Raw genomic sequence first — 27,854 nt, 5'->3', positions numbered from 1 at the left:
TTTTAAGAAAACAAGTTGAAACATATTCAAAGGCAATGAGACTTCTCCATTTCAATAGTGACAAAAACTCTTTTTTCTTTTTTCAGATGAAAAATATTTTGATGTGTTTTTAATAATTCACATAATCAAACACTAACAAATAATTTTCAACAATAATGTTTTTTTTCAACTATACACAATACAATATACATCCTTACTTTACATTGTAGAACTAAATATTGCTCCAGCATTCAATATTTCAGGTCCAAGTACGAAGTAATTCTACCTAATGAACTTTCCAAGCAATACTATTGGAAAAAATAACTATTCATCTAAACAAGAAAGAAAAAGAAACTTGAACAAAAGCAGAAGCAGATAGCTACTGCATCAGTTATAAATAATGTAAAGTCTGTACACACCCTTTAATTAACAAATAAATGATTGACAAAAGTGACCTCAATACATAATGAGTTAGAAAACCAAAGAATTGATCTGACTGCTGACTTTCAACTACAGTATAAGAGAGAACTCAAAATATATCACTCTTCAAACAGACATGACAAAGTGAAAAAAAAACCAAGAACACCAAAAGCTTGGTTCTGATAAAAGCAGACAGCAAAATGAAAGTACCAATCAAAGCAATATGTACCCATATATTGTGGATATCTTGGTTCTAGAAGAGATCAACTTTCTTTTTGTGGATATCTTGCTTCCATTTAGGCAACTTATAGAAAGCTTCTTTTGTCATTTCTAGTACAGACTCGAATTCCTCGTCAGAAAGATAAGCCTGAGAATCCATCAATAAAAATAAGAAAAAGGAACTGACTTTCATCAGAATGTAGGAATGTAAACAATACTTGAGCACAAACCTCTCTCCGTTTTAAATCAATCCCGGTGACAGGATTTTCAGATTTAGCCTTCAGTCGTTCATAACTAAATGTAGTTTGACTACTATCATTGCCAGTCTCATCCTGTTCTGGTTCTGGCTTCGGTCCCACGTCTTCCCCATCAGTCTCTGCAGGCTCAACTGTTTCGATCTCCTTGCGTTCTGGAACTTCTTTAGAATCTTCAATCTCAGCAGTAGAAACTTCATTCCCTGTTCGGCAGAAATAAGAAAAAAACGTTCATATATATCATACTTAGCAAAGAATTTTGCTTTAAAGACAATTAAGTAATACTGGTCAGCTTAGAAGTTGAAATTTCTAACGACTCTATGCTAGCAATGGTTTCCCATCAATAATCTTTAACTGAAAGGTAAGAGTCATCAATTTCTTATGGTAACACTTTTTGATCAACAAATAAAGAACACGATGAAAACATACATCAATGCACAGTGGTGGCAAAATGGATAAAAAAAATAGTTATTCACCCATATTATCCATTAAAAAATGGGTTGAATAATGAACTTAATGAAAACGGGTCAAATATGGATAAAAACCATATTATCCACTTAGAAAATGGATAACCAATGGATACTAATAACTTTTACAATTGTAAAGCCTCAAATTTGGGGTTCCTCAAGTTTGGGAGACTGAATTCTCCCAAAAGTGATCATATTTAATAAGTCATGGATTATAATATGGATATCCATATTATACGCCGGTTAACCCCCTTTTTATCCATATTAAATATGGGTCGGGTCGGATAATTTATCCGTTTTTGCATTACCCATTTTGACAGGCCCATATCCGACCTGCCCCGCCTGTTTGCCACCCCTGCTAGTGACATACCAATGGCTAAAGCTTAGAAATGTCTCTGAAATAAAACATAGAGTAGGAAGAACTTTTAAAGTACACAGAACATGTTTTGACACACTAATATAGGATTCACAGCATACGATCTGATAGGTAAGCGACGGATCTGGAAATAACAGTACAATAGAAGCACAAGAAAGATTTTTATACCAGGGGCAATAGCATCTACTGATGAAGTTCTACTTAATCGGAGAGGAGAGCCGCCCTCAGGTGGCTGCTTCTTTTCGGCACTAAGAGCAGAAGATAAAGCAGCTATTGCAGCTGCTCTTTGTGAACCCGGACTTTTCCCTGCAGACCTTGGCGCAGAACTGGATTTTGCTGGAGATGATGAACTAAATGCAGAGTTCAAAGCAGCCAAAGCTGAAGCTCTTTGGGTTGCTCCACCTTGATTTGTCCCATTGAACCTTTGCTGATTCTGAAATATAGAGCAAAAGATCTTCTATAAAATGCATGGAAGCTTGGACAGATAATATACAGAATCAACTTTTCCACAACTAATAACCATGATAGTACAGTTCTAACAATATCGTAAAGAGAACCAGTGACAGAAATATGAAGCTTTGGGAACTAGGAATACCAACTGAAAATGTAACTAACTTCGTTGAATATGGTTCTAGTATGGGCAGCTTAAGTTGGAGGAAAGCATGATAAAATGATGATATGTTGGTCTCCGAAAGAAATATTAATTAGAGTTTGTGATTCCTGAAACTCAGATGATTTGAAATGTCTATAATGGAAAATATTTGCACAGAAGCACAAAGAAATTATGTGGAAATACATCTTGCTTTCATGAAATCTAGTTACCTCTGAAGCATGACCGACCCCAAAGAGTAGCATAACCTTCTTTTGGAACGAGTTTCCATGTGCCTGATTAAATAGGTATGTTGAATAACGTATGTCAGAATCCTTTACCAGAACTAGAAAACATTGCAACATATTTGATGAGACAAAAAATGGATGTCCGCTAGCAATCGAGAAGTTGAGGACCAAAGAGAAGTCGGTTGACCTAACTACACGTTAAATTTGGAAAGAGATGGTTCTCTATATTATCTCACATACCCGCACAAATTGGATTTTCCCTTTAATACCATACCACAATAACTATTTCAGTCCCAAACAAGTTGAGACATTTAAAACTATACTGCTATTGCAAATTTCTTCCTACCTTTCTATAACAAAATCCTTTTGCATATGACAAGTTTATGTCTTTTCTTAGTCCCAGTATATCAATAGAAATTTACTGCATACACCAAGTATCTTTTACTGGCTTGTGTCTATGGTTATTAGTTTAGGGACTTTCTCTTTCACAATTACAATATTTTGCTTATTACAAGCTTGGCTAGTTCTGTGGCAGTTTATGCTATGCACTAGCTCGTGTACCATCTATAGCACCCTAGGAAAATTCCATATCGGGAAAAAACACATGGGAGAGATGCTGAGTACATAAAGAAATAAGCCTTAGATCCTAGTGACGCATTCTAAAGTTGGGCGAGCTAAAGCTTAGGCCCAAAGCGGACGAGATCACTAGTGGACTGGGCTGGTGCATATGATATCAGATCCCCCGTGCAATATTGGGTGATGGTGGGATAAACCTCAGCTCTCAATTGAGTTTAGGCAAATCCCATATCGGTAAAATACAGGAGTGTCTGGGTATATAAAGAAAAAAGCCTTAAAACCTAGTGATGATTGTTGAAGCCACACAAGCTTAGGCCCAAAGTGGAGAATATCACTAGCGGGCTGAGTTGTTACACCATTTTCCAAGTTCCATCCCCCTTCCAAAGTTTATAAAAAGCTTAAAAGATGATCGATGCAATGGTTTCATGTTGATAAATGGACCTTGGGCCTAACTCAACCATAAAAGCTACCTCGTGAGGTGAGGATTGCTCAAGACCACATAAAGAGACCTTCCCATCCCTTAGTGGCTGATGTTATTCAAATAGTGTCATGAATGTCAATTCAAACTTTATATAATAAAGTTCTGGAACAGGATGACCAAAAGAGAGGTGTAGTCACTTACGATAGCTTTAGCAGGATCCCAGGAGAAAAATGTTGTAAAGAAGCAAGGCTCATTTCCTTCCATGACTTTATACAGTGGAACATGAGGAGACAACCCTTCTAAGGATGCAGCCATCTCGATGTATTTCTGCGGGACTTCAATGGTTAGTGAAGCATAATTAAGAACAGAAACGCACTTATCAAATGCTTATGATACAGTGTATTACCTGTCCAACTTCAAAAGAACTTTGCTTTTCTTTGGGATCCGATGACTGACCAACCCAAACAAACACTTCGGCATGTGTATCAAGTAATAAAACATCCTCAGTCAATAAATCATCTTGAGAGAAGTTGTAGATTTCTTCAATCTATCAAATGATTAAAGCAAAAATTAAACCAGATATACGAGCACTTCATGTATTAAAAAGCTTAATTTTGTACTCTAGGACCTTACCTCAAACTTTCCTGGATATCCACATGTTTGCATGAAAATCAATAGAAAAGATAGTTAGCATAGAACACTTCTAATTAACCAAAAGAAAAAAAAAAGAAAAAAAAAAGGAGATATCTAACAAAGTTAAAACACACACACACTTTCTTATTTGCAATCAAGAATCTGATGAAATTAAGAGATCAGGGAGCACCTTTATTAAATGAATAAGCAAACAAGTGGGGATCTCTGGCGACCTCTGAAGCTACTTTCTTGCTGGTGTAACTTTGTTTTCCTCCAAGAGCAAACCAGAAAGTTGAGCTCTCTGTTCCTTCTTTAGCGTGTTTCACAGTTACTCCTGGCTGAGTTGAAGAAAACCAATAGCAATCAGACAAACGCAGAATAAACTAGGACATATAGGAATATAGGATACACTTAGCTAACGCGGACAAACAGGACATACGTCAGCTGGAGAGGCGTTCGTGCAATCACTTCAAACTTTTACCACTGTTTATTTGGAAAAAGTTCAGTATAATGGGTACTATGTTTGATTGCCGCGCTGGCTATATAAGTGGAGGTTGTATTTAAAGGATTTGGGTCACTGAAGGACTTGTATCACAAGTTCACACCCTGGTGACTATAATTTGATCGAACTAGGTTCTTAAAAATTTTAATGTGTTTTCTTCAGTGTATTTTAAGGAAATCACATTTCACATACACAGCAACATCTCATCACGTCTGAAAACAAGGTTTTCATCAAAAAAGAAGATTGCATCCTCATCAGGCACCAACAGAGATAAAAACGCAAATCCCATGTACAACTGCATAGCCAGATTTTCCAAAACACATAACAAGGGAAGCTAGATCTTGACAATGGAAATATCACCATTAGGCCATTAGAGCACTTCCCTTAAAACAATTACTATCTATATAACAATTCCTAACAATTCTCGTCAAGGAATGATAAATGGAACACCCTTTCCATTCAGGGTAGGTAACCATCTTGTATATGAGTACTTAAATGATCAGGCCCTTCTAATTTGAAAAGAACAACGAAGAAACACATTTTAATTACTATCCATGTCGCAAATTCTTAACGATTTTCGTCAAGGAAGGATAAAATGATCCAATTTTTCCATTTAGAGTAGGTTATTACCTTGTATAGCAGAACTTAAAAGATCAGGCCCTTCTAAGTTGAAAGAACAATTAAAAAGAAAGCACGTTCTCAAATTCAAGAAAAGTTCTCACCTTCAAGAATTCTGCAACTTTTGCTGCTAATTGCTGCTGCTCATAGGTACTCTGATTTCCATGCCAACTAAATACTGAAGAGCCAGATTGCAGAAGAAAACACTCATTAGAGTTCAGTGAAGTTGCCACCTGACAAAGTTTAGAAACAAAAAGATAAAATTAGTAATCCAGTTTTTAAATTTACTATCATAAGTTCACAGTAGAGTTCGTTATAACTTGTTGTCCTAATTACTGTTGCAAGTTTAAGTTGGTAAGCATTAGAAAACAGAGTCATACACTAAGCCAATCAAGTTGCATGGACAACAAGACATGCCTCTCCAGTCTCTGTCGTTAATAACAACACATTAAATTTGAATTTGAGGACACTTGATCTCCTATTGCCTGATTGAGTACTTAGTTGAGCCTTATTCTGCATACCTTGTGTAGATTGTAAGTTTAACTACTCAAGTATTTTGCACATACTAATCAGAACACTGTTATAGTTTTGTTCTTTTCAGAAGAAGTGGGAATGCGCACAGTTGCCTTATGCACCTCTTGATGCAAGAAATCTAGAGGCGGGTTATGGGCTTCTGAAAATAGGCTATGACTTGAAGAGAGGCTCTAATATACAACTAATGCATGTAACAAAGAAGAACTGACCACAACAGTAAATAGGGAAACACATACCCTAGATATAAAGAATGACCTTATCAGCCCGACTACTAAAATAAAATTTATTACATAGTAACCCAAAACCAGAAGAATCTAAAAGGGTTAGTAAGCATACAGCATCAACTTGAACTGCTTTGTTGTTATGCACAGAAGTTCCAGATAATCGAATCAGTGCCACAGAATCAGCAGTGTAAGTTTCATCATTCAGGCCCTTGTCTGCAATATAACTTTTATAACCAGAGCTTAATCCACCCTGAGAAATGATAGAAATTCATTATGGTTTATTAAATATGATAAATTACATCCTACAGCAGTAGCCTGCATTACAATGAATAAGCGGTACCTTAAGGACCAACATGGGCTGGAAGATTGCAACAAATTGTGGCGGTTCTTTCCCTTGATATACGCGACCCTGGATAATGTTACAGGTCATACTAAAACCTCTTACACTTTTCTAGTAAGAAAAGAAGAGTTGTCAAGAAGTAATACCAGCACCGGTCTCGCTTTAAGTGAATTGCACATTGTACTGGCCAATTTAGCAGCCATGTTTTGGTCCTCCTGAATCCACAACATACAATGGACTGGATAAAGTCTTCAAGTTTATCATATACATGAAATAAAGAAGAAAAAACTACAATGTGGAAATAAATAGTCCATCAATCCCAAATTCACTTTCTTTTCAGTCCCTTCTGCTTTACTTTTCTGCTTTAGCTAAAAGGAAAAGTTCACCAAACTCCAACAATTCAAACTAACATAAAGAACTACTATAGCTCTATATTACTTTTTGTGGTACCTGACATTCTTAAGACATAATACCTTAAATTTATGCATTTCAATTTTCAACTATTATATTAGACATTTCTACAAATTTTCTTCTCTAAATCTCTGTGCTTGTCAGATGAGGCATATTCATAGCAAGTTTAAATCTATGAAGCTAATTCACAAAAGATGAAATTCTTATATGATGGCATTACATTTTCACTTCTGTTTCCTTTCTCAACCTTTTTCGAGTCTACAACAAGGAGTAGGGAAGAAAGATTTTACAAGGTCATCCAAACAGATCCAATTCAATTACATGAAAATAACAAGACTGTGGACCTTTGTTTCTTATCTCTATTTATGAGCATACCATTTTTAGATATAATTAATAACATTTGATGAAGTTTCATCCTTATGTCTAAAATGGCATGTCAATTGATGTACTAATAATAGGAAAAGATGTGTAGACCCTTATAGTGCAGTGACAATATACATTACCTCAACGCTATCCTTTCCAATCCACCAGCATAGATAATAATCTTCTTTCCTGTCATTACAATGGTATGTGTAAAGAACTATATAGCAATCTCCACTGTAAAATTTACCAATATCATCTCCGGGCACAGGGGTCTTTGCACTGCCATTGATGCGCCAGACCTAGTAAAATCATACACTTTTAGCGAAGACCAAGCAAGCAATATCAAAGGACGAGTTATAATCAAAGGGATATCATAATGATGATCAGACCTCTATTTTTCCACCCCCTTCAAGCAACGGGGGGACTTCCTCATTTTCAGGAGCATTTTTGCTAGCACCTTTAACACCAACACCTTGTTGCTTCAGCAAAGCTGTATAAATGCGACAATGTCAAATAAAACTACTTCCAACGAACAAATATCAATTCTACAAGTTTCAAACTAGTCTACCTGCTACTTTTCCTCTTCCCTCCTCAGCGGCTGGTGCAGACCCTGAAGGCCAAGAGTCAAAGTTGGACTTGAATGAATGTGTTTCATAGCCTTGAATAAGTCGGGTTACATGTGTTGACTTTGGTCTATTTTGACTGGTAAGGTACTCCTGTTGATATGTTTAGTTATTCAGTTATGAGAAATTTTACCATAAAGAAAAATCTGGAGTTAAAAGCTATTATTCTACCTCAGCAGCTTGAATGGCAGCTTTCCTCTCTTCCAGTTGAGTTACACGTCCAACCCAAATAAATACCTCAGCACCACAATCCAAAAGATAGCATTTATTGTTTTCTAAGCTGGATTTTGATAGTTCACTATCCATGGGACTGACTTGACCATCATTTATGCTACAAAAAGAGGAAAAAATTCAACTTTAGCACCAACACCAGCAAAGGTTGATTTAAAAGTTCAATGATGAGAAAGTAGCAAGCACTGGGGATGCAATAAACGTAGATATGCAAAATATTATAAAAATTAACTAGACCAATTCAAGTATAAAGATCCTTTTTAGTGGAAAGAAGTACTATCCAGCAGTAAAAGGTTAGCCAAGGAAGTTTTGAATACTTTGTATTAAGTGTCATAAGCTTGAGACCATAACATTACCACTATAATTACTGGCAATAAACATGGACTTTACATAATTCATTCATATCCATCTGATGGAATAATATAAATTGGCTTAACTTGATGGACTAATGGTTACGTAACTACCTTAAACAGTAAAGACAAGTATAGGACAGCAGAATTCGATGATACCTATAAAGTTTCGCAGGTGTCTTCTCGGGCACAATATCATCTTCACTAGAAACCTTTTTGCCAATTGGAGCAAAGCCACCAAAGAGCACCCAGAATGATCCCGAATCCGACTCAGCTTGTAAGTTCCCATCATCTGGGGGTATGCAATAGATATAAGGAGCAGTCCCACATGAACACCATAGAATATTAACAAAGTAAAGAAAACGTTTGAAGATCTTCATTACGTTCGAAACATGACATATATCAAAAACAGATACATATGATCTCTGTCGAAATCATATAACTTTGTAGGTGATGACATAAATTCAAATAGAACTTTCCCTCGAATTTGATAAGCTATTTTATCCCTTATTCTAGTTGATTGAATCATTTGAAGCTTCATAATTTACAGATCCATATCATGTAGACACACTAAAGTTTATGCATAACATTTAGGATTACTTACTCTAAATGTCCTGCTTTAACTTTGACAGTTAAATTTACCAAACTTTAGAATGAAATTTGACCCATAATTTCTAAATACAAAAAATTCATGGTAGGACGTATACAATATTATAGAAATTTGCCAAATAGACATGTTTTAGTTGCAAAAAAACAAATAGACTAAGAATTATTTGAAGGCTAGAAAAAGGAGTTTCAACAACAAACTCAAACTAGGACTATTAACCTGGGACCGAAGGAGTATGAAAAATATGTATTACTTGCTCACTTTCTTATCTTTAAATTTTTCAAGGCTTGTACTTAGTACTTACCAACAATTGCAACATCACACGTTCCCTCGTGATACTTGTCCTTCAAGAACGGAATAACTTCTAGTGCTTTGGCCCTCTCCTGGATGTTAGAATTTGCACCATTGAACTGATATATCTTGTCCTTTGAGTCCAGAATGAACACATCATCATGATTTAAAGAGGACCGGGAAAATGGGACCTGATACAAATCTCAGCTTAAATATGTGATCTTCAACCACAATTGAATTAGATTAAATATTCTAAACAAGCTCATGCAGTAAGTTTTGTATGCTTCTGTACCTGCTTCATCCTGACAACGCGTTTACCCTTGCAGATATACAACCTAGTTTCAAATTCTTCCTCTTCTGGTTTCTTGAATCCAGATGCAATACCACCTTCCAATGGTATAATGCATGGCTTAAAGTATGATAAAAATTTGTCAGATTCATGACCTTGGATTTCCCTATGCTGTACTGCTCGCCCTCCAAGAATCGCATCAAGCTCAACAGTTTTGATAGCTGCAGTTCCAGCTTCATCCTGACATAGCATCCAAATTTTAAAAATGGCAAAAACATATAAATCTGGTTAAATAGCTGCCAAGAGTGAAGATTGATTTCACACCTGACTAGTATCCTTTCCAAGCCAGAAGTGTATATCATACATATAAGAACCTCCCTTACCTGAAGTTGTCTGCAATTATAAATGAACATGCGATAGGAGTAGGAATATTAGACATGAATGAAACTTTTCTCCCTAGGTAAAGGAGGTACATGCAAAGCCAAAGATTTTTGCATCTATGCACCTGCAAGATGACGTAAGAATCACCCGAGTAGAATTTACCATATTCAGACTTCTGCAATGGAACTGGTTGGAAATCCTCAATTCTCCAAATTTCGGTCCCTCTAGATAGAGTTAAGCTCAACTCTAATGTCTGGAAAGTTCTTATAGGCCACATTTGGCAGTAAAACAATTAACATAACTCTCAAGTTTAAAAAGTTCTCGCAGCTATATTTGGCAGTGGAAATAATGAACATAAAAGGTCCAGAACATTTACGGAAAAGCTCAGTGTACCCTTTATTTATTTTTGCTTTTTATAGGTCTTCAGCCTACCCTCCATAAAGGCAGGGTGCTGAGAAAATCCCAACAGTGTTTCAAAACTGATCAATACTCAATTCAAACTTACTTCCATGTAATCAATCAAGAACCAGATTTTTGCAGCAAAGGATACATTCTCTGACCCGCACCCTGAAATGCAGGTTCTAAGGCTTTAATAGAGTTAGACATGATGCAAAATCTTTCCTGTTACAGCTTCTTTTGAGGAAGAAAAAGAAATTAGATTGTTGAAGCTCCTAACTTCAGCTATGCCGATATTCTGAACACCAACTGCACAGCCAAAATGGACATGAGAAAGAGTAGCTTTAGGTACAGAAAAACACTTCATTACCATCCCAGCAACAAATTCAGGACTTCACTAAATAGCCAGCACAACAAACATCATCTTCATGTGTGTGTGCGTGTGTATACAGAAGTGAATCTTCACTATAGGAAACATCTGAAGCCATAATATAGTTCCAGTTCCCAACTTGTCGTCGTAAAACTTATTCTTGAAGGTACCAATTGTCGGACCCACTAATTTAATCAAAATCTTCATATGTTAGCCTCAATCACAGTCAACAGCAACACTAACAAGTAACAACAACAGAGTCTCAATCCTAACTAGTTCGAGTGGATAATCAATATCCACTTTGCTCCACTTGGTCCTGTTTCATATCAATACTCGATATGTTATCTTTAGAAACAAATTAGGGGCACTTTAACACTAGAAGTTCCCTACATTTTCTACTAATATACAACTCTCTAAGCACGCTAAAATAATTTCTGAAAAGTACTAGACCTAATACAACTTACCAATCTGACTAAACTTTAATCAAAGTACTTTTTGTAGCATAACTGGATTTTTAGAGATAGTGTGCTTTTTCAGACAAGTTTCTTCACATGATTATAGGTATACTTTATCCCTTTTTAATACTTCCAATCATCATAATGTCACACTTATTGAGTGGTACATTTGGAATTCTACGTAGAACATGGTCAAACCATCTCATGCGACCTTATCTCTTTTTATCCTCATGTATATTACTTGTACCTTCCATCAACTATTACATTTCTGATCTTGTCTAATCTTGTACCTTACTTTCAAGAGCGCTTCTCGAAGTTCGAGCTTTTACTTGACCCATCACATTCAACAGTAGCCTATAAAAATTGATACTTTCAATTAGTCCACCAATAAATGCAGGTAGGGGGAGCATGAGTCACGGGCCAACTCATTGCGTCCACTATTGAATAAGCCTAGCCTGGTAGGAGAAAGAGATCCCCTTTAAAAAAGATGCATGACCCTGAAACCTATCTAGGAATTTGGTTGTCTTTATTGTTCTGCAATCTGATATATTCATTGTCATCATTCCATCCAAATTCCAATAAATTCAGTCCAATGTAGGTCATTTAAGCAATCAAGTTCTTTCATTCTTCAGAATGTCATTTATACTGCAGATATGGATTTATCTGCTCCTCAGCCAGTCTAGAAAAGCCAGACAAGTTTCCAAGAATATGGCTCTCAGATTCCTAACCTTTAGTTGCTACGCTATGTTTTGGGTGTGTACATGTGCAATAAATGGCATCGGCAAAGCTTTATTTTTCTCCCCCCCCTCCTCCCAACAAGCAAGGCAAGAAACTTGTTATATCAGTAATATTTGCATCTAAACTAATCTGCATTAGAACTCAAAGTTAGGAAAACCATATTTTTCTTACCCTAAAATGCACCCCCAACAACTAATGATCTATTGTGAGATTACCTAATAACTAATGTTGCTCAAACTCTCCAAAAAAATAAATGCCGCATTCGTGTCGGATCCTCCAAAATGTACTACTTTTGGAGGATCCGATTCAAGCATAGCTAATAACCACAGCTGCATGGAACATTTAGCTAATAAAACATCCTACTTCCAGAATTAGACTCTAAAACCACAAGAAAACCTCAAAACCAGCATTAAAAGTCAATAACCAATTTCAAAAGATTGACAGACCAAACATATTCTTCATATCAAATGATAATTGCTTAATCAATCAATACATAAACTTAGAGTAATGAAGAAACCACATCATTACTCATTAGATTAACATAAACAAGACCAACATTAACCAATTAAACAACAAAAAACCAAATCAAAACAACAAACTCTAAACAAAAAATTATATTAAAATGTAGTTATCAAATAGAATCCAATAAACAAGAGATCAACCAGAATTAATCAAAATACGGGAAGAGTCAAATGCACCTCAGGAGATCTTTGTGAACGTGTTGATAGAGAGAGAATAAAGAAAAGGGTACAACAGAAAAGAGAAGACGAGCTGGCAAATATAAAAGACAGAGAGAGAGAGAAAGAAAGGAAAAAGGGAGGGAATAATAATTGCAGTTAATGGGCTGCAATTTTTTTTTTCCCTTCTCTTTCTCTCTCTCTGTCTGTAACTTTTTGAAGCTTTTGAGATTTGATTGCAGAAAATCTGATAATTCTTTTGCAGACAGAATATGCGGAAATGAAGAAAGGCAAAGGCGTAATATACTTTCACAGAGAGATAGAAAGAAAAGGTGTTGAATGATGATGATGGCGTTGAGGAGAGAGATGAAAAAGATTTTACTCTCTACACTTTCTAAATCTAGACAAAGATCAGGTGACAATGGCAACGGCCCTGTTGGTTTTTCTGGTTTACCGTTTGACTTGTTGGATTTTCTTGTACTTTTCAGGAATGGTTATACATTAAAACCTTTCTGTAACAAACCCCTACATTTGTTCCGAATAATTTTTAGTTGTTCCATCTAAACGCTATTATAAAGAACATATATTATTATAGCAAAGTGTTATTATTATATAGAGATGCTGTTATAGAAAAAGATCTAATCGTATTCCTTTGTTCGCCAATCATATGGGTAATTTTAAGAAAGCTTAAAGCTCTACTTTCATATGCTATAGTGTCATTAACTCAATTCCATTAATTATACAACAACAATAACTATACATCAGGTCGAAATAAATTGGCATCAGCAATATGGATTCACGTTCCTTTTATTAAGTTCAGCTCATATCATTATTATTACCATAAAAAATAAAATTGCAAGTAAAAAAGATAAATATATATAAATAATGGCAATAATAATAATAAGAGAAGTTTTCTGCCAAGTCTAAAACCTATTCCCAACTAGTAGGTATTACCCATATAGATTTTCCTCTTCCATTATGTCTTATCTCTAGCTAAATTTGCATTGATTCCAAGGATTTGTAGGTCTTTCTAGACAATTTCTTTCCATGTGATTTTAGGTCTACCCCGTCCCATTTTAATACTTTCTCGGGCCCCATCATAGTTTCACACCTACGAATTGGTATATCCGTAGGCAGATGCAGGACATGACCAACCCATCTCAAGCGACTTTCTCTCATTTTATTCTCAATGTGTCTTGCACCTTCTAGAGAATGCGATTATTTTTTTATCTTATCTAATCTTGTGTGACCGCACAAATCTTAGCATTTGCATTTCTGCTATGCTCATCTTACGAATATGTTAAACTTTAGCATCTCAACATTCGCTACCATATATCATAGTTTGTCTTATAACTATTCTATAAAACTTACATTTTGCCTTTACAAACATCCTTCTATCACATAGCACCCCTAGCGTTTCTCCATTTCAACCATCCCACTCTAATCCTATAAGTAATATCTTCGTCTATCATTCCATTCTCTTGAAACAATGAGCCTAGATATCTAAGTTGTTTACATTTTGGCACTGCAATTTTCTGTAGTCTCACCTCAACTTCACTCTTCTCATGTTGACTAAACTTGTAATGTATGTACTTAGTCTTACTTCGAGTTATCTTAAAATCCTTACTCTGTAAGGTGCTTCTTGATAGTTATAAAGTAATTTTTTAATGATAAATATGAAGTATTAATTAACAATCTAATAAAATACTAGTAATTAATATTATCATAAAATGTTAAATTATACAATTTAAAAGAATGATACATTTTTTCGGTAACATGAAAGAATGTACAAGACATAACAAAAACTAAAACACTAAAAATTAGACAGAAAGCCCCAACTTCAGTACTTAGCCTAACAACAAAAGAATCAACCCAAAAACTAGTTATACAAGTGTGTTCCAGTTGCTATTCTAAGGGTAGAACTTTAGTTAAGCTTTCCCAGCTTGTTTGCTAACTTGGGCTTCATATTCATCTACAAAACACATCTTAGATTACTTGTCTAATTATCATCCAAATACTTTCTTGTTTGACTTGAAATATCCTTTGATTTCTTTAATACCAAATGTAATAGGTACATCCTGCCATTGCCGTTCTGTTTATTTCAGCAGTATCATTCTTCTCTCTCATTTATGTTTCTGCCCAACCTTGCCAGATCATTAATACACGCCTAAGCATCCCTTCTCATTGAAGTAGTTTACGCTAGAGGTGTTTATGGTTCGGTTTGGATCGTTTTTTTCCTAAAAATAAACCAAACCAAGTGAGTCGGTTCTTTAAATATTAGAACCAAACCAAACCAATTAAGTCAGTTTTTTATCAATTCGTTTTTTATCGGTTTTTTGTTTTTTTCCGGTTATTTATCAGGTTTTTTCCTTAAATATGAGACATACACTTAATTGAATCAAATAGTGATGAATAATTTAAGTACTCAATTAAAAATTAATTATTTTTAACATAAAATAAATTCTTGTACTTAGCAAAAGAAAACTACCAATCAAACTAGAATGTAAAGGCAAAGAATTAGATTATTATAATAGCAAAAAACTAGAATAAAAATACAAACGACTAATATGTACCATAAAAATTTAGAAACTTTATATAAAAATATACATATATGTATATAAGTGTAATAATAAATTTAAATAGCTACTTCTATATAGGTATAATAATAAATTTAAATAGCTACTTCTATAGTCGGTTTGGTTCGGTTTTTCCTGATTATTTTTTAATTAAAACCAAAACCAAACCAAATTTGATTGGTTTTTAAAATTCAAAACAAAAACCAAACCAAACCTAGAAAGTATTGATTTTTTTGATCGGTTTGATTCGATTTTTCGGAGTTTTATGAACACCCCTAGTTTACACCAAATTTTAGAAAGATAGTTCACATTCAAAAAAATAAATGCTCAATAGTCTCAATAGCCATATTGCACAAAGGGCAGACCTGATTATCCACTACAGCCACCCCTTGAACCAACATGTCCTTTGTGTTCAATTTTTTATTTTGCTGCTAAATTTAAAGTAAAAGCCACTTAGGGGATCTTTGGTTATTGCATACTAGTCTTTTTTTGGCAGTTCCTTTTAATTTTGATAAGCATAATTTGTTAAATATTTAACAATGATCAAAAGTATCTATTTTCTAATACAAAATTAACGGATTAAACTGCTCAAAAGATGTTTTAAGGATTTCTTTGAATCTACCCTCAAAGGAACATTTTTGTCATTTTCGCCAAATTTCTCTCCAGATATTGGGTAGGTCAAGAAGCCCAAAAATAATCAAGGCTCCATTAGAAAACTCATTGATCAATCAGCCTTTTAATTTGAGGTATCCATGCAAACTACTATAAAAATCAAAATGTTTACTGATTTTTACCCTATTTTAAACTTGTTAAAAAGTAAGGAAACTACCAGCTATGTCCATTTATAAATAGCTTGTTATAAAAATAGGCCAATTTATTAAATATTATTTATATTAGCCAAATACTTCTAATATTAACCAATTAGCTATTTGTAGCAGAAAAAAAAATTAAATTTTACTTTCTTTTAAGTGAGTGTTATTAGAATAGATTGGGTACATCTTAAAGAGTTTGAATCTCAGTTTTGGGATGATTTGGCGGAGTTTTGAGGTAGTTTGAATTGAAAATTCGAAGTAGAAGATGAAACATGAAAAAAATAATGTGTATCACAATGTGTATCAAAGTATCAAATATGTATCATATTTGTATCACATGTATATCCATGTATGTGTGATACATGTGTCACAAAATAATTTTTTGAACTCAGTTTTAACTATGAATTTTGATACCAAATTAGTCCAAATCACCTACAATCTTCCTCAAAATTTGTATATTGATTCATCTATATGTTTCAATAATTTTAAACCATACACATTGAAAAAGATCTTTTTTTTGCTTAGATTTTTGGAATCTCGTATATATATTTTTGTATTTCATCACCTTGTTTGTTATCTCATCCATAAAATTTCTTCCTGCCTTGCGTCTAATGTTGTTGATCACGCTTAAAAATATGGAAGGAGATCTTTGCGTGTGATTTTTGGAGAAAAAGAACCTTATTTATTTGAGTTTACAATTTTTTATGTGCTTGACTAGTTTTAGTAAGTCTAATGATTAATGACTAGAGATGGAAAGTTGAAACTTACCTCGGACTTTTAGATAAGATTTCCTATAAAATATACTTATTTAACTAAAACTAATTACCAACCTATCCATCCCCAATCCTCATCGACAATTTGATAATACTTTCTTCCCATTTTAAAGCTCTACAACTATCAGCATCACAAGCCTCCATAGTTGTAGTCACGTGTATTGTAGTTAAAATTGCAATCCCACAATTTTCTTTTTCTCAGAAGAGCTGTCTACCTTTTTATTTATGTGGGACATCTTCCATTTCACTTCCATTTTCGTGATTCTTCTCCTTTGTTTGGTCTATGATTCAATAAACGGAAAGGGCCAAATGTACCTTATACTATCAAAAAAGGTTTAAATGTACCTCTCGTTACAATTTGAATTCAAATATATTCATGTCGTTATACTATTAGTTCACATATACCCCGTTTTCGTTAAATTTGTCCAAAATTGATATTCAATCATACGTGACACTGACATTTGATGAGGTGGATGCCACATGGCTTGCCACCTCAGCGCCCCAAACCCATTTTACTCCTCCCTTCTATTCTTTCCACCACTAAAATTTTCTTCTCCTCCACCATTATTGCCTCCATTACCGCTACCGTGAAAAATATTGTATTTCAAATTTTAGTCTTTTATATATGGACTAGGGGCGCTGAGGTGGCATGCCATGTGACATCCACCTCATCAAATATCAGTACCACGTAAGATTGCATGTCCACTTTAGACAAACTTAATAGAAGAGGGGTATATTTGAACCAATAGTATTACGGCAAGGATATATTTGGACTCAAAATATAATTAATGATATATTTAAATCTTTTCTCATAGTACAAGGATATATTTTGCTCTTTGCCGTTCTTTCTATTTTTCTTCATTCCTCTCTCTCTTACATCTTCATGTCTTCTCTGTTACTCATATCTCCGCAAAAAGTTATTGCATATTCTTTGCCTTAAATTTGTCTACCCTTGTGAATCGCACCTCCAAGCTTCAGGCTAGCTCTAGTTAGTACTGATTGGTTTTTTTTTTTCTGTTCTTGCTTTATTGTTATTGGTAATCATAATCTAGTATCCATTTGTTAGTTTCAAATTCTTTTGAGTATAATATTTTGCTCTAGTTTTTATATACATGTTTGTGTACAAGATTTACACATGTATTATGTCTCTTTGATGAATTTTGTCTTCGTTACGAAGTAATTAGTGCAAAATTAAACCGTGTTATGTGAATCTTAAGCTATCAAAAATTATTAATTTCACATAATCGATAAAATCAAGAAAAAATTAGCTAGGGTTTTGAGTCGGTGTGTGAGAAATAAAAGGAACTAAGAGAAGATTTTATTTTTTTGTAAAATAAAAATGAGACCCAAAGTCATAAAAGTCTTGAAACTACACTTATGTATACATGGGCTAAAAGTCATAAATGTCCTAAGACTACACCTATATATACATGGGTCGGACCAGTACTCAATCGAAATAAAATGGGACACCTATATAACTTGGGCCACTTATGTACATCCGTAAAAGAATGTTGAAATTCAAAAATAGTCAGATTTATAAGTGGTGATTGAAAAATAGTCACAGTTTCAAAAGTAATTAAAATTTAGTCACTTTTCATGTAAAGATAAATCTTAACGAAAATACTGTTCAAAATCCGGAAAATATTCCAGTATAATATACTGGAGTTCGAAATTTTTACATGTGAACTTCCAACATAATATGCTGGAAGTTCATACACATGTGCTCCAATCTCTAGTATATTATGCTGGAAGTTCATACACAGGTGCACCAATCTCCAGTATATTATGCTGGAACTTTCCTTGTTACAGCAAAATAGTAGCTATTTTTCAATAACTTTGCAAACGATGGCTATTTTTCAATTACCAGTCTGAAAACTGGCTAGCCCGTACTATTTTTACGTAAAAGAATAAATACGCAAGTAACTAAATCCAAACTACTTTTTCTTTGGCTCATGTCTAGTAAAGTCGTGTATCTCAATACCCCTTGCCCCAAGTTAGAGGGGGAAACTACCTTCAACTTGGCCAATAATTAATGATGAAGAGTGCATGGAAGGGCTTTGGTAAGCACATAAGCCAGTTGGTAAATTGTGGGAACATGAAAAAAAAATGAGGCCTTCAGCGAGTTAGTGCATATGAAATGACAATCCATTTTGATGTGCTTTGTACGCTCATAAAACACTGGATTGCGAGCAATGTGAATGACTGCTTGGTTGGCACAACCAATAGAGAAAGAAAAAGACATAACAATACCAATATCAGCTAAGACCCGAGATAACCAAGTTACCTTCGTCTTCTTGAAGTGCTCAAGGTGTTATAATGTGGTATAAGAATCAACACTACTAAAAAACGGTCAATTTCCGACCGAAATATTCCGACCGGAAAAAGTAGTCGAAAATTTCCAACGGAATCGGTCGAAAATTGCATAAAAATATATTTTTTAATTTTTAATAATAATTACGACTGATATTCCGTTTATATCCGTCGTAAATTTTGGCGAAAAATACCGCGTAACTGTTAGCGACCAATTCTGTCGGAAACAATTAAAAAAAATTAAAAAATTGCGACCGATTTGGTCGGAATCTTTTATTAAAATGAGGTTTGACTATTTGACCTAATTTCCGACCGAATCTGTCGGAATATAATTTTAAAATTCTTTGACCCCTTTCTTTTTTCTTTCCCTATTTTCTTCCTTCTCTCCTCTCTTTTCTCTTTCACACTGAAACCTCCCCTCTCCCTCCCCCCACCCAACTCGCCACTGCCATCACCGGTGACACTCATTGGTGATGCCGCCCCAATGCAGCTTCATCGACAACCCTCCACTGCCAGGTAGGTTTCCCTCACCCTCCTTTGTTATTTATTTTAAAAAATATACTGATTTTGTTTAATTGCTCCTAGTTTGGTTTGTAAAAATTGATTGGTGTTAGCTAAAGTAAATCTATGACTATTGTTAGTAGCTAAATTAAAGTTACATGTTGGTTATTTAGATTTATATGTTAAAATTATATGTTGATAATTTAGGGTTATATGTTAAACTTATATGTTATAGTTATGTGTTAAAGTTATATGTTAAAGTTATATGTTGGTAATTTAGAGTTATATGTTGCTAAATTAAATTTATATGTTAAAGTTATATGTTGGTAAATCACATGCTAATTTGGGGATAACATTACCAAGTTGGGGATAATTTTACTAAATAATTTTTCTAACTAATTTGTAGAGTTGTTACATATATAGCAATTCATCTCATTTGATTATATTGGGGAGGGTACTAATTTTAAGAGGAGAAAGTATGAAGAATCTATTAAAACTCTTAGTGCTAGTTGACTACTTTTGACAATATGTCTTACTCCTAACTTTTTAATATCTTTTGACCTACAGGTCATCCAAATCCACTCTTAGCCAATTCTTTTTCTTCTTCTCAAAATCAAGAACAAATGGAAGATATGAGAAAAGAAATTCGTGATTTGAAGCAACAATTGGACTCCCAATTCGGAACATTTGTTAAGATGCAGAAATTCATGAGAAAACATGGGCATGATCTATCTGATGATGAGGATAAACAAACTGAATCTGATGTGTAGTAGTTTAGGTGTGGTGTTTTGGTTGATTGGTAAACTTGATTGTGAGAGACAACTTTATATTTTTTTTAAACTTGAATGTGGGCTACTATTTGGATATTTTTATGCCCAAAATTATTAGGTTTAATGGTTGGTATTGTTGGTTTAGGTTGTGTTAATGGTTGGTATTGTTGGTTTAGATTATGTTAATGGTTGGTATTGTTGGTTTAGATTGTGTTAATGGTTGGTATTGTTGGTTTAGATTATGTTAATGGTTGATTGGTTGTTGGCGTTATTGTATTATAATAGTTTGACAGGTGGTGTAGCTCAAAATTGGGCAGAATGCTGCCTAGTTTTACAGAAAATTCCAAATGATTTCCTTCGGAAACAGTCGGAAATAAAATTTATTTTTTAAATATTAATTTCCGACAGATTCGGTCGGAAATTATATATTTATATTATTTAATTTTAAATAAATAATTATTTTTATTTATATTATTACGACTGATTCGGTCGGTAAATTCCGACCACTTTGGTCGAAAATTTGAAAATATTTGGTCATCTGACCTTTTGAACGTTCCGACTACTTTGGTCGGAAATCACCGACGGATTCGGTCGAAAATTATTTTCCAACCACCTATTTTCTGACCGACCAATTTTGGTCGGAAAGTAGTCGGAAATTCATGATTTTCGGCCGATTTCCGACCATTTTGGCGGTCGAAATTCTGCCATTTTCTAGTAGTGCAACTTTTGCCTTAAATTACGTACAGCTTGTAACAAATAAATTGTGTTCAAGTTATAAAATAAGGGTTCGGATTCAACCCAATATTCTTTTGTCCAGTTTTTCTCAATGGATTGTATGATGCTGCCACGTGTGTTACCAAAATTTTAAAGGTCAAGATCTTCTTGACATTTACAATCCATTTTGTAATACTTCAAATCCATTGATTCATAGTGATGATAAATATTTAAGTAAATATATTTGTATACGGTTAAAATCGAGCCCACCCAATTTTTCTATGTAACCGGGACCGGAGAGCTGCATCGAAGGTCGGCCCCGTAGTGGATCAGACCAAGGTACGAGGACAAGATATCAAGTTCGGGATTCGAGGTACCTGTCGAGCTCGAGGACAGCAGCAATCGAGGCCGAATGAGACAGACATCGAGCAAGATCAAAGATAACATAATAACGGAAAGGCGAAATATCCGTGACTGGTCGAAGATCATGGAAATAATCTCGGAACTGATCAAATTAGGAATGATTAATTAGCTAATCATGGGACTTCCTTATGTAATTAGAGTTATACCATAAGTAGAATTCCTCTACTATATAAAGGGGAGTATTAACCATTTGTAGGGGACACTGTTCTCACATAAAAAAAAGCCAATATAACGCTCTCTCGTTAGCTTATACTCTCTTGTTCATCAGCTTGCTTTATTTTTAACTGTTTTGGTAGCAATCAGTTCGAGGGCACCCTAGCTCGAGGGTTGAATTCCGTTCCAACACTGGTTTGCTTTACTTTATAGTTCATTTCTATTATTAATCTTCATATTTATCAATTGGTATTAAGTGAAATTACGTGTTCTTAGAACCTCATTATAAGTTTAATTATTATTCAATTTTAAGGGTAAATAGTTTGGCGCCCACCGTGGGACCGAGGATAATAATGATTGCTTAATACTAATTCCGATAACACACACTGGTTTACACTTGTTCTCGTAAGAATCTTTGTTTTCAGGATAAACATGTCAAACTCACAAGTAACGCCTACACATGGTGACAACGACCTCATATTTCACGGGAAAAATGATAATATAGCCGCCCCAGGAATCGAGGTGCCTCAGGCTGACCTCGAGGGAGTACCAATTTCAAATTTCGTCGATGTCAGTTCGCATGTCGCCCTAAATACAAATTTGGGCGTGGATCCCGAAGGTAGCATACGCAGGGAAGTTCGATCAGGTGGTCGAGGTACACAAGGCGGAGAAGATGGTAGAGTTAGCCTCCAATTGATATTCGAAATGTTACGGGATCAACAAGCCGCTATAGCATAACTACAAAATCAGCACCGAACAACGAGTAGGATCGATCCAGAAGTCGTCCACAGGACCGAGCATGTGCCGAAAAGGTCGAACGCCAACGAATTGGGGACTGACCCCGCCGTTATGAAAATGCTCGAGGAGCTCACTAAATGGATTGAATCGGGAGAAAAGAATATCGAGGCAAATGACAAGAAAGTAGAGACATACAACTCCCGGGTTGACCAAATACAGGGGCACCGCCGATTCTTAAGTGTATAGATTCAAAGAAATTCGTACAGAAGCCTTTCCCTCCAAGTGCGGCTCCAAAATCCATTCCGAAAAAATTTTGAATGCTAGAAATTCCCAAGTATAATGGGACCACCGACCCTAATGAGCATGCCACTTCTTATACATGCGCAATAAAAGGGAATGACTTGGAAGACGATGAGATTGAATCTGTTTTACTGAAGAAATTTGGAGAAACCTTGTCGAAAGGAGCAATGATATGGTACCACAATTTGCCGCATAATTCTATCGATTCCTTCGCCATGCTTGTAGACTACTTCGTAAAGGCATATGCCGGGGCAATAAAGGTTGCAACTAGGAAGTCGGACCTCTTCAAGGTGAAACAAAAAGACAACGAAATGTTGAGGGAATTCGTATCTCGGTTCCATATGGAACGCATGGAACTACCACGGTCACATACGATTGGACTGTTCAAGCCTTTACTTAGGGTTTGAACGAACGAAGTTCGGTGGCATCACGACAGCTAAAGCAAAATTTAATTGAATATCCAATGGTAACCTTGGCCGATGTACATAATCGGTACCAGTCAAAGATCAAGGTCGAGGGTGATCAATCGGGGACCCCTTCTGATTTCGTTTATCCAAACAGGCCCGTCGGCAGAACTCAAAGGGATATCGATAAAGAACCCCGATCGAACAGAGATCGGTATCAACCATACAACGCAGATCGTAGAAACAGCGGCCCATGATGCAATCCCATCCGAAATGATCGAAGGAACGATCGAGGACAGAGCTCTCGAGGGTTCCTGAGAAAAAGTGGCTTCGATAAACATGCCGATCCCAAAGAAGCACCACGATTATAAGAATACAACTTCAGCATTGACGCATTAGGTATCGTGTCAACCATTGGGAGAATCAAAGATACTAGATGGCCTAGACCCCTACAAACTGATCCACCCCAAAGAAACCCCAATCAAATATGCAAATACCATGGTACACATGGTCATAGAACCGAAGACTGCAGACAACTAAGGGAGGAGGTGGCCCGTCTATTCAACAAGGGTCACCTTCAAGAATTCTTGAGCGACCGAGCTAAGAACCATTTCAGAGACAGGGATGCAGATAGGAAAAATGAGCAGGAAGAACCGCAACACGTGATTCACATGATCGTTGGTGGGGTCGATATTCCACAAGGGCCCGTGTTCAAACGCACTAAAGTATCAATCACCAGGGAAAAATGAACTCGAGACTATGTGCCGAAAGGCACTTTGTCATTCAATGACGAGAAAGCATAAGGGATCTCACAACCCCATAATGATGCTTTGGTAATCTCTATCCTTATGAATAAAATTTAGTTTAAACGTGTTTTAATTAATCCAGGAAGCTCGGCCAATATTATTCGATCGAGGGTCGTGGAACAGCTCGACCTATAAGATCAGATCGTACCCGCAGCTCGTATTCTCAATGGCTTCAACATGGCGAGTGAAACAACTAAAGGTGAAATCATCCTACCAGTAAATGTAGCCGGAACTATTTGAGAAACAAAGTTCCATGTGATCGAGGGTGATATGAGATACAACGCACTGCTCGGAAGACCCTGGATTCATAACATGAAGGCGGTCCCCTCAACCCTTCACCAAATTCTAAAGTTCCCAACACCGGATGGAGTAAAAATGGTGTATGGGGAACAACATGCTGCCAAAAAAATGTTAGCGGTCGATGAAGTAACTCCGGTATCGGCGCTTTCATCAACAAAGGGATCGGAGTCTACCACACTTCGAGCTTCATTGTTGGGCAAAGCCACGACTTCAACCCATTTGGACACATAATCCATAGCTACCAATATATAGGTGTTCCCACATAATCTCACAAACGGACCCATAAAATCAATGACCCAAACATAAAAAATATCAATCTTTAGGATGGTGGTGAGAGGCATCTCATTTTTCTTGGAGATCCCACCGGCCCTTTGGCATTCATCACAATGCTTAACGAGATCGCTAGCGTCCTTGTAAAGGGTAGGCCAATAGAATCCAAAGCTTAGCACCTTTGTAGCAGTTCTCTCTCCACCATATGGCAAAGAGTGGCAAGCTTCAAGAATACCCAATTGTTCTTCTTCTGGCACACATCTTCGGATAACACCATCAGTACAAATTTTGAAGAGATATGGCTCATCCCAATAGTAGTCCAGGCAGTTCCGTTTGAGCTTCTTCCTTTGGTTTGAAGAGAGCTCATTTGGAACAATGCCACTCACAAAATAGTTGGCCACATCGACAAACCATGGCATCCCAGTCATAGAAATGGAAAATGAGTTGTTTGTCAGGAAATGAATCATTGATCTTAAGGCCATCATGTGGCCTCCCCTCCTCCTCCAATTGGGACAAGTGGTCCGCCACTTGATTCTCACTACCCTTGCGGTCTTGAATCTCTAGATCAAACTATTGCAATAGAAGCACCCACCGCATTAACCTTGCCTTAGAGTCTTTTTTGCTCATCAAATAACGAAGTGCCGCATGGTCGGTGTGAACAATCACCTTTGTACCCATTAGGTACGGGCGGAACTTCTCAATAGCAAAGACAATGGCTAGGAGTTCTTTCTCGGTCACCGTATAGTTGACTTGGGCCTCGTTCATGGTCTTGATAGAATAGTAGACCGGATGAAAGATCTTGTTAATTCATTGCCCCAATACCGCTCCAACCACCACATCGTTTGCATCACACATGAGCTCAAATGGTAAGCTCCAATTTGATGCGGTGATAATAGGAGTGGTAGTCAACTTATACTTTAGTAGTTCAAATGCCTTCATACAATCTTCATTGAAAAGAAACTTTGCATCTTTATCCAAGAGTTTGCACAAGGGGTTTACCACTTTAGAAAAGTCCTTGATGAATCGGCAGTAAAACCCCGCATGACCTAGAAAGCTCCTCACTCCCTTTACGGAAGTAGGGGGAGGGAGTTTGGATATCACTTCAATTTTTGCTTTATCAACCTCAATACCATTCTTGAAAATCTTGTGACCGAGGACAATGCCCTCCTCGATCATAAAGTGATACTTCTCCCAATTCAACACAAAGTTGGTTTCCTCACAATGTGCCAATACCTTATCCAAGTTATCCAAGAACTCTTTAAAATAATTCTCCACGATAGAAAAATCATCCATGTAAACCTCGAGAAAGTCCTCCACCATATCGGTGAAGATGGCCATCATGCACCGTTGAAAAGTTGCCGGTGCATTGCATAATCCGAATGGCATCCGCGAGAATGCGAAAGTGCCATAGGGACAAGTGAAAAGTGGTCTTATCTTGGTCTTCAGGAGCAATAAGAATCTGGTTATACCCGGAATATCCATCAAGTAAGCAATAATAAGCACGTTCGGCTAACCTATCCAACATTTGATCAAGAAATGGAAGCGGAAAATGGTCTTTTCGAGTAACTTTGTTGAGCTTCATATAATCCATGCACACTCTCCACCCGGTGACAGTTCTTGTGGGGATCAATTCATTTTTGTCATTTGATAGCACAGTCATGTCCCTTTCTTTGGGACACATTGCACCGGTGAGGTCCACGAACTATCGGAAATGGGGTAAACAACCCCGACAACCAACCACTTGATGATCTCTTTCTTTACTACCTCTTGCATGGCCTCATTCAATCATCTTTGATGTTCCACGAGGGGTTTGGCATCGTCCTCCAAAATGATTTTGAGCATGCAAAAGGCGAGGCTTAGTTAAGCAAGGGTAGAATCTACCTGCACGTTAGTTAGGCACGAGGAAAGAATAACAAGTAAAGTGAAAAAAGGGCCTAGAAACTCATACCTGAGGTGTGAAGGCAAAGGCTTTAACTCCAAGGTGGGAGGCTCTTCGATTGAGGGCTTTGTTGGTGGAGTCTTCCAGTTTTCGGGGCTCATAAGTATATGATCCCATTCCTTGCAAAGCATTGACAAAATCTACAAAGCCTTCTTTCTCATCCTCATCATGATTCACAACACAACTTCCAAGGTATCTTCAACATTTATCACAACACTTGTGTCATCAACAATTACTTCGGTCACAAGATCCACGAACGAACACACTTCGTTGCTATGTGGCTGCCGCATTGATTTACAAACATGGAACACCACTTTTTTATTGCCCACCCGGAAGGTGAGCTCGCCAGCTTCCACATTAACTAAGGCCTTCCCTGTAGCAAGGAGAGGTCTCCCCAAAATGATTGGCACCTCATAGTCAACCTCACAGTCAAGTATCACAAAATCTGCGGGAAGGATGAACTCGTCGACCCAAACTAACACATCATCAATTATCCCTAATGGCTTTTTCATTGTCCGATCTTCCATTTGCAACCTCATGGATGTGGGTTTTGGTTGCCTAATCCCCAACGTTTTAAACATATAATAGGGCATCAAGTTAATGCTTGCCCCCAAAGTCACATAAAGCTTTGGTGAAATCGACACTCCTAATAGTGCACGGGATTGTGAAAGCACCGGGGTCTTCCAACTTTGGAGCCATAGAGTGCAAAATAGCACTCACTTGATGTGTCATTTTGATTGTTTCACAGTTCATTAATCTCTTATTTATTACCAAATCCTTCCTGAACTTAGCATATCCCGGTATTTGTTCTAAGGCTTCAACCAACGACACATTTATGGACAAACTTTTCATCATATCAATGAATTTATTGAATTGATTCTCATTGTGTTGATTTTCAAGTCTTTGAGGGTATGGAGGAGGAGGCCTTGGCATTGGTGCCTTATCTTTTGGCACTATCGGCTCCGGTATATCAATCACGTGCTCCCTAGACGGGTTCACATCTTCTTGCGTCTCCTCCACATTTTCATAAATATCAATCCTCGCTTCTTCATTAGATTCAACATCATTGCTTGGCTCGTCATCATCTTGCACCAACACATCATCTTGCACCAACACATCATCACCCACATGTCTTCTTTGGTTTGAGGTACTAGCAACTCCACCTCTCTCACTTCTTATTGTCACGACCATTGCATGCCCCGTATTCCCATCTTTCAGGTTCACCACCGTATCACTAGGTAGTGCCCCCTTTGGGAGAGTATTTAAAGCTTGAGAAATTTGGCCAAGTTGAACCTCCAAGTTGCGGATAGAAGTGTAGTGGGAGGCTAATTAGGCATCAGAGTCAGTGTTTTTCTCCATCGTTTGCTTAAACATGTTTTCAATCCGTCCCATTTTACTATTGGAAGAACTAGGACCTTGCGACGGATATGGAGGTGGGTTGTTTGTTTGTTGATACATCGGAGGCCTCTGAAAGCCCGACACC

General features: G+C 36.4%; 1 protein-coding gene across 1 annotated transcript; it reads right to left on the bottom strand.

Annotated features, from left to right (window-relative positions):
- Positions 1–334: 334 nt before the first annotated feature.
- LOC107813523 (villin-2) lies at positions 335–13,011 on the bottom strand. Its single transcript, XM_016638804.2, has 23 exons — positions 12,604–13,011; positions 10,497–10,651; positions 10,071–10,170; positions 9,890–9,958; positions 9,569–9,805; positions 9,290–9,467; positions 8,538–8,670; positions 7,969–8,128; positions 7,743–7,890; positions 7,564–7,664; positions 7,315–7,473; positions 6,547–6,615; positions 6,401–6,469; positions 6,173–6,310; positions 5,407–5,535; positions 4,373–4,520; positions 4,183–4,193; positions 3,956–4,096; positions 3,751–3,876; positions 2,538–2,600; positions 1,884–2,148; positions 849–1,075; positions 335–766 (listed from the first exon to the last, which is right to left on the bottom strand). The coding sequence occupies exons 2-23, from the start codon at positions 10,550–10,552 to the stop codon at positions 653–655; spliced, it is 2,841 nt and encodes a 946-aa protein (XP_016494290.1). The 5' UTR covers positions 10,553–10,651; positions 12,604–13,011; the 3' UTR covers positions 335–652.
- Between the last annotated feature and the right edge of the window lie 14,843 nt (positions 13,012–27,854).

The sequence above is a fragment of the Nicotiana tabacum genome, chromosome 24 (assembly GCF_000715075.1).
Source record: "Nicotiana tabacum cultivar K326 chromosome 24, ASM71507v2, whole genome shotgun sequence".
NCBI lineage: Eukaryota > Viridiplantae > Streptophyta > Magnoliopsida > Solanales > Solanaceae > Nicotiana > Nicotiana tabacum.
The sequence above is the reverse complement of the archived record's forward strand: the minus strand, read 5'-3'. Positions and strand labels throughout refer to the sequence as shown.

What these genes read in the sequence shown, in the direction of transcription:
- LOC107813523 (XM_016638804.2), bottom strand. Translation starts at nt 10,552, where the DNA reads ATGTCTAACTCTATTAAAGCCTTAGAACCTGCATTTCAGGGTGCGGGT. An exon ending in CAGGGTGCGGGTCAGAGAAT is followed by an intron (nt 10,171 to 10,496) that starts GTATCCTTTGCT and finishes AACTCTATCTAG; the next exon opens with AGGGACCGAAATTTGGAGAA. An exon ending in TTGGAAAGGATAGCGTTGAG is followed by an intron (nt 6,616 to 7,314) that starts GTAATGTATATT and finishes TTGTGGATTCAG; the next exon opens with GAGGACCAAAACATGGCTGC.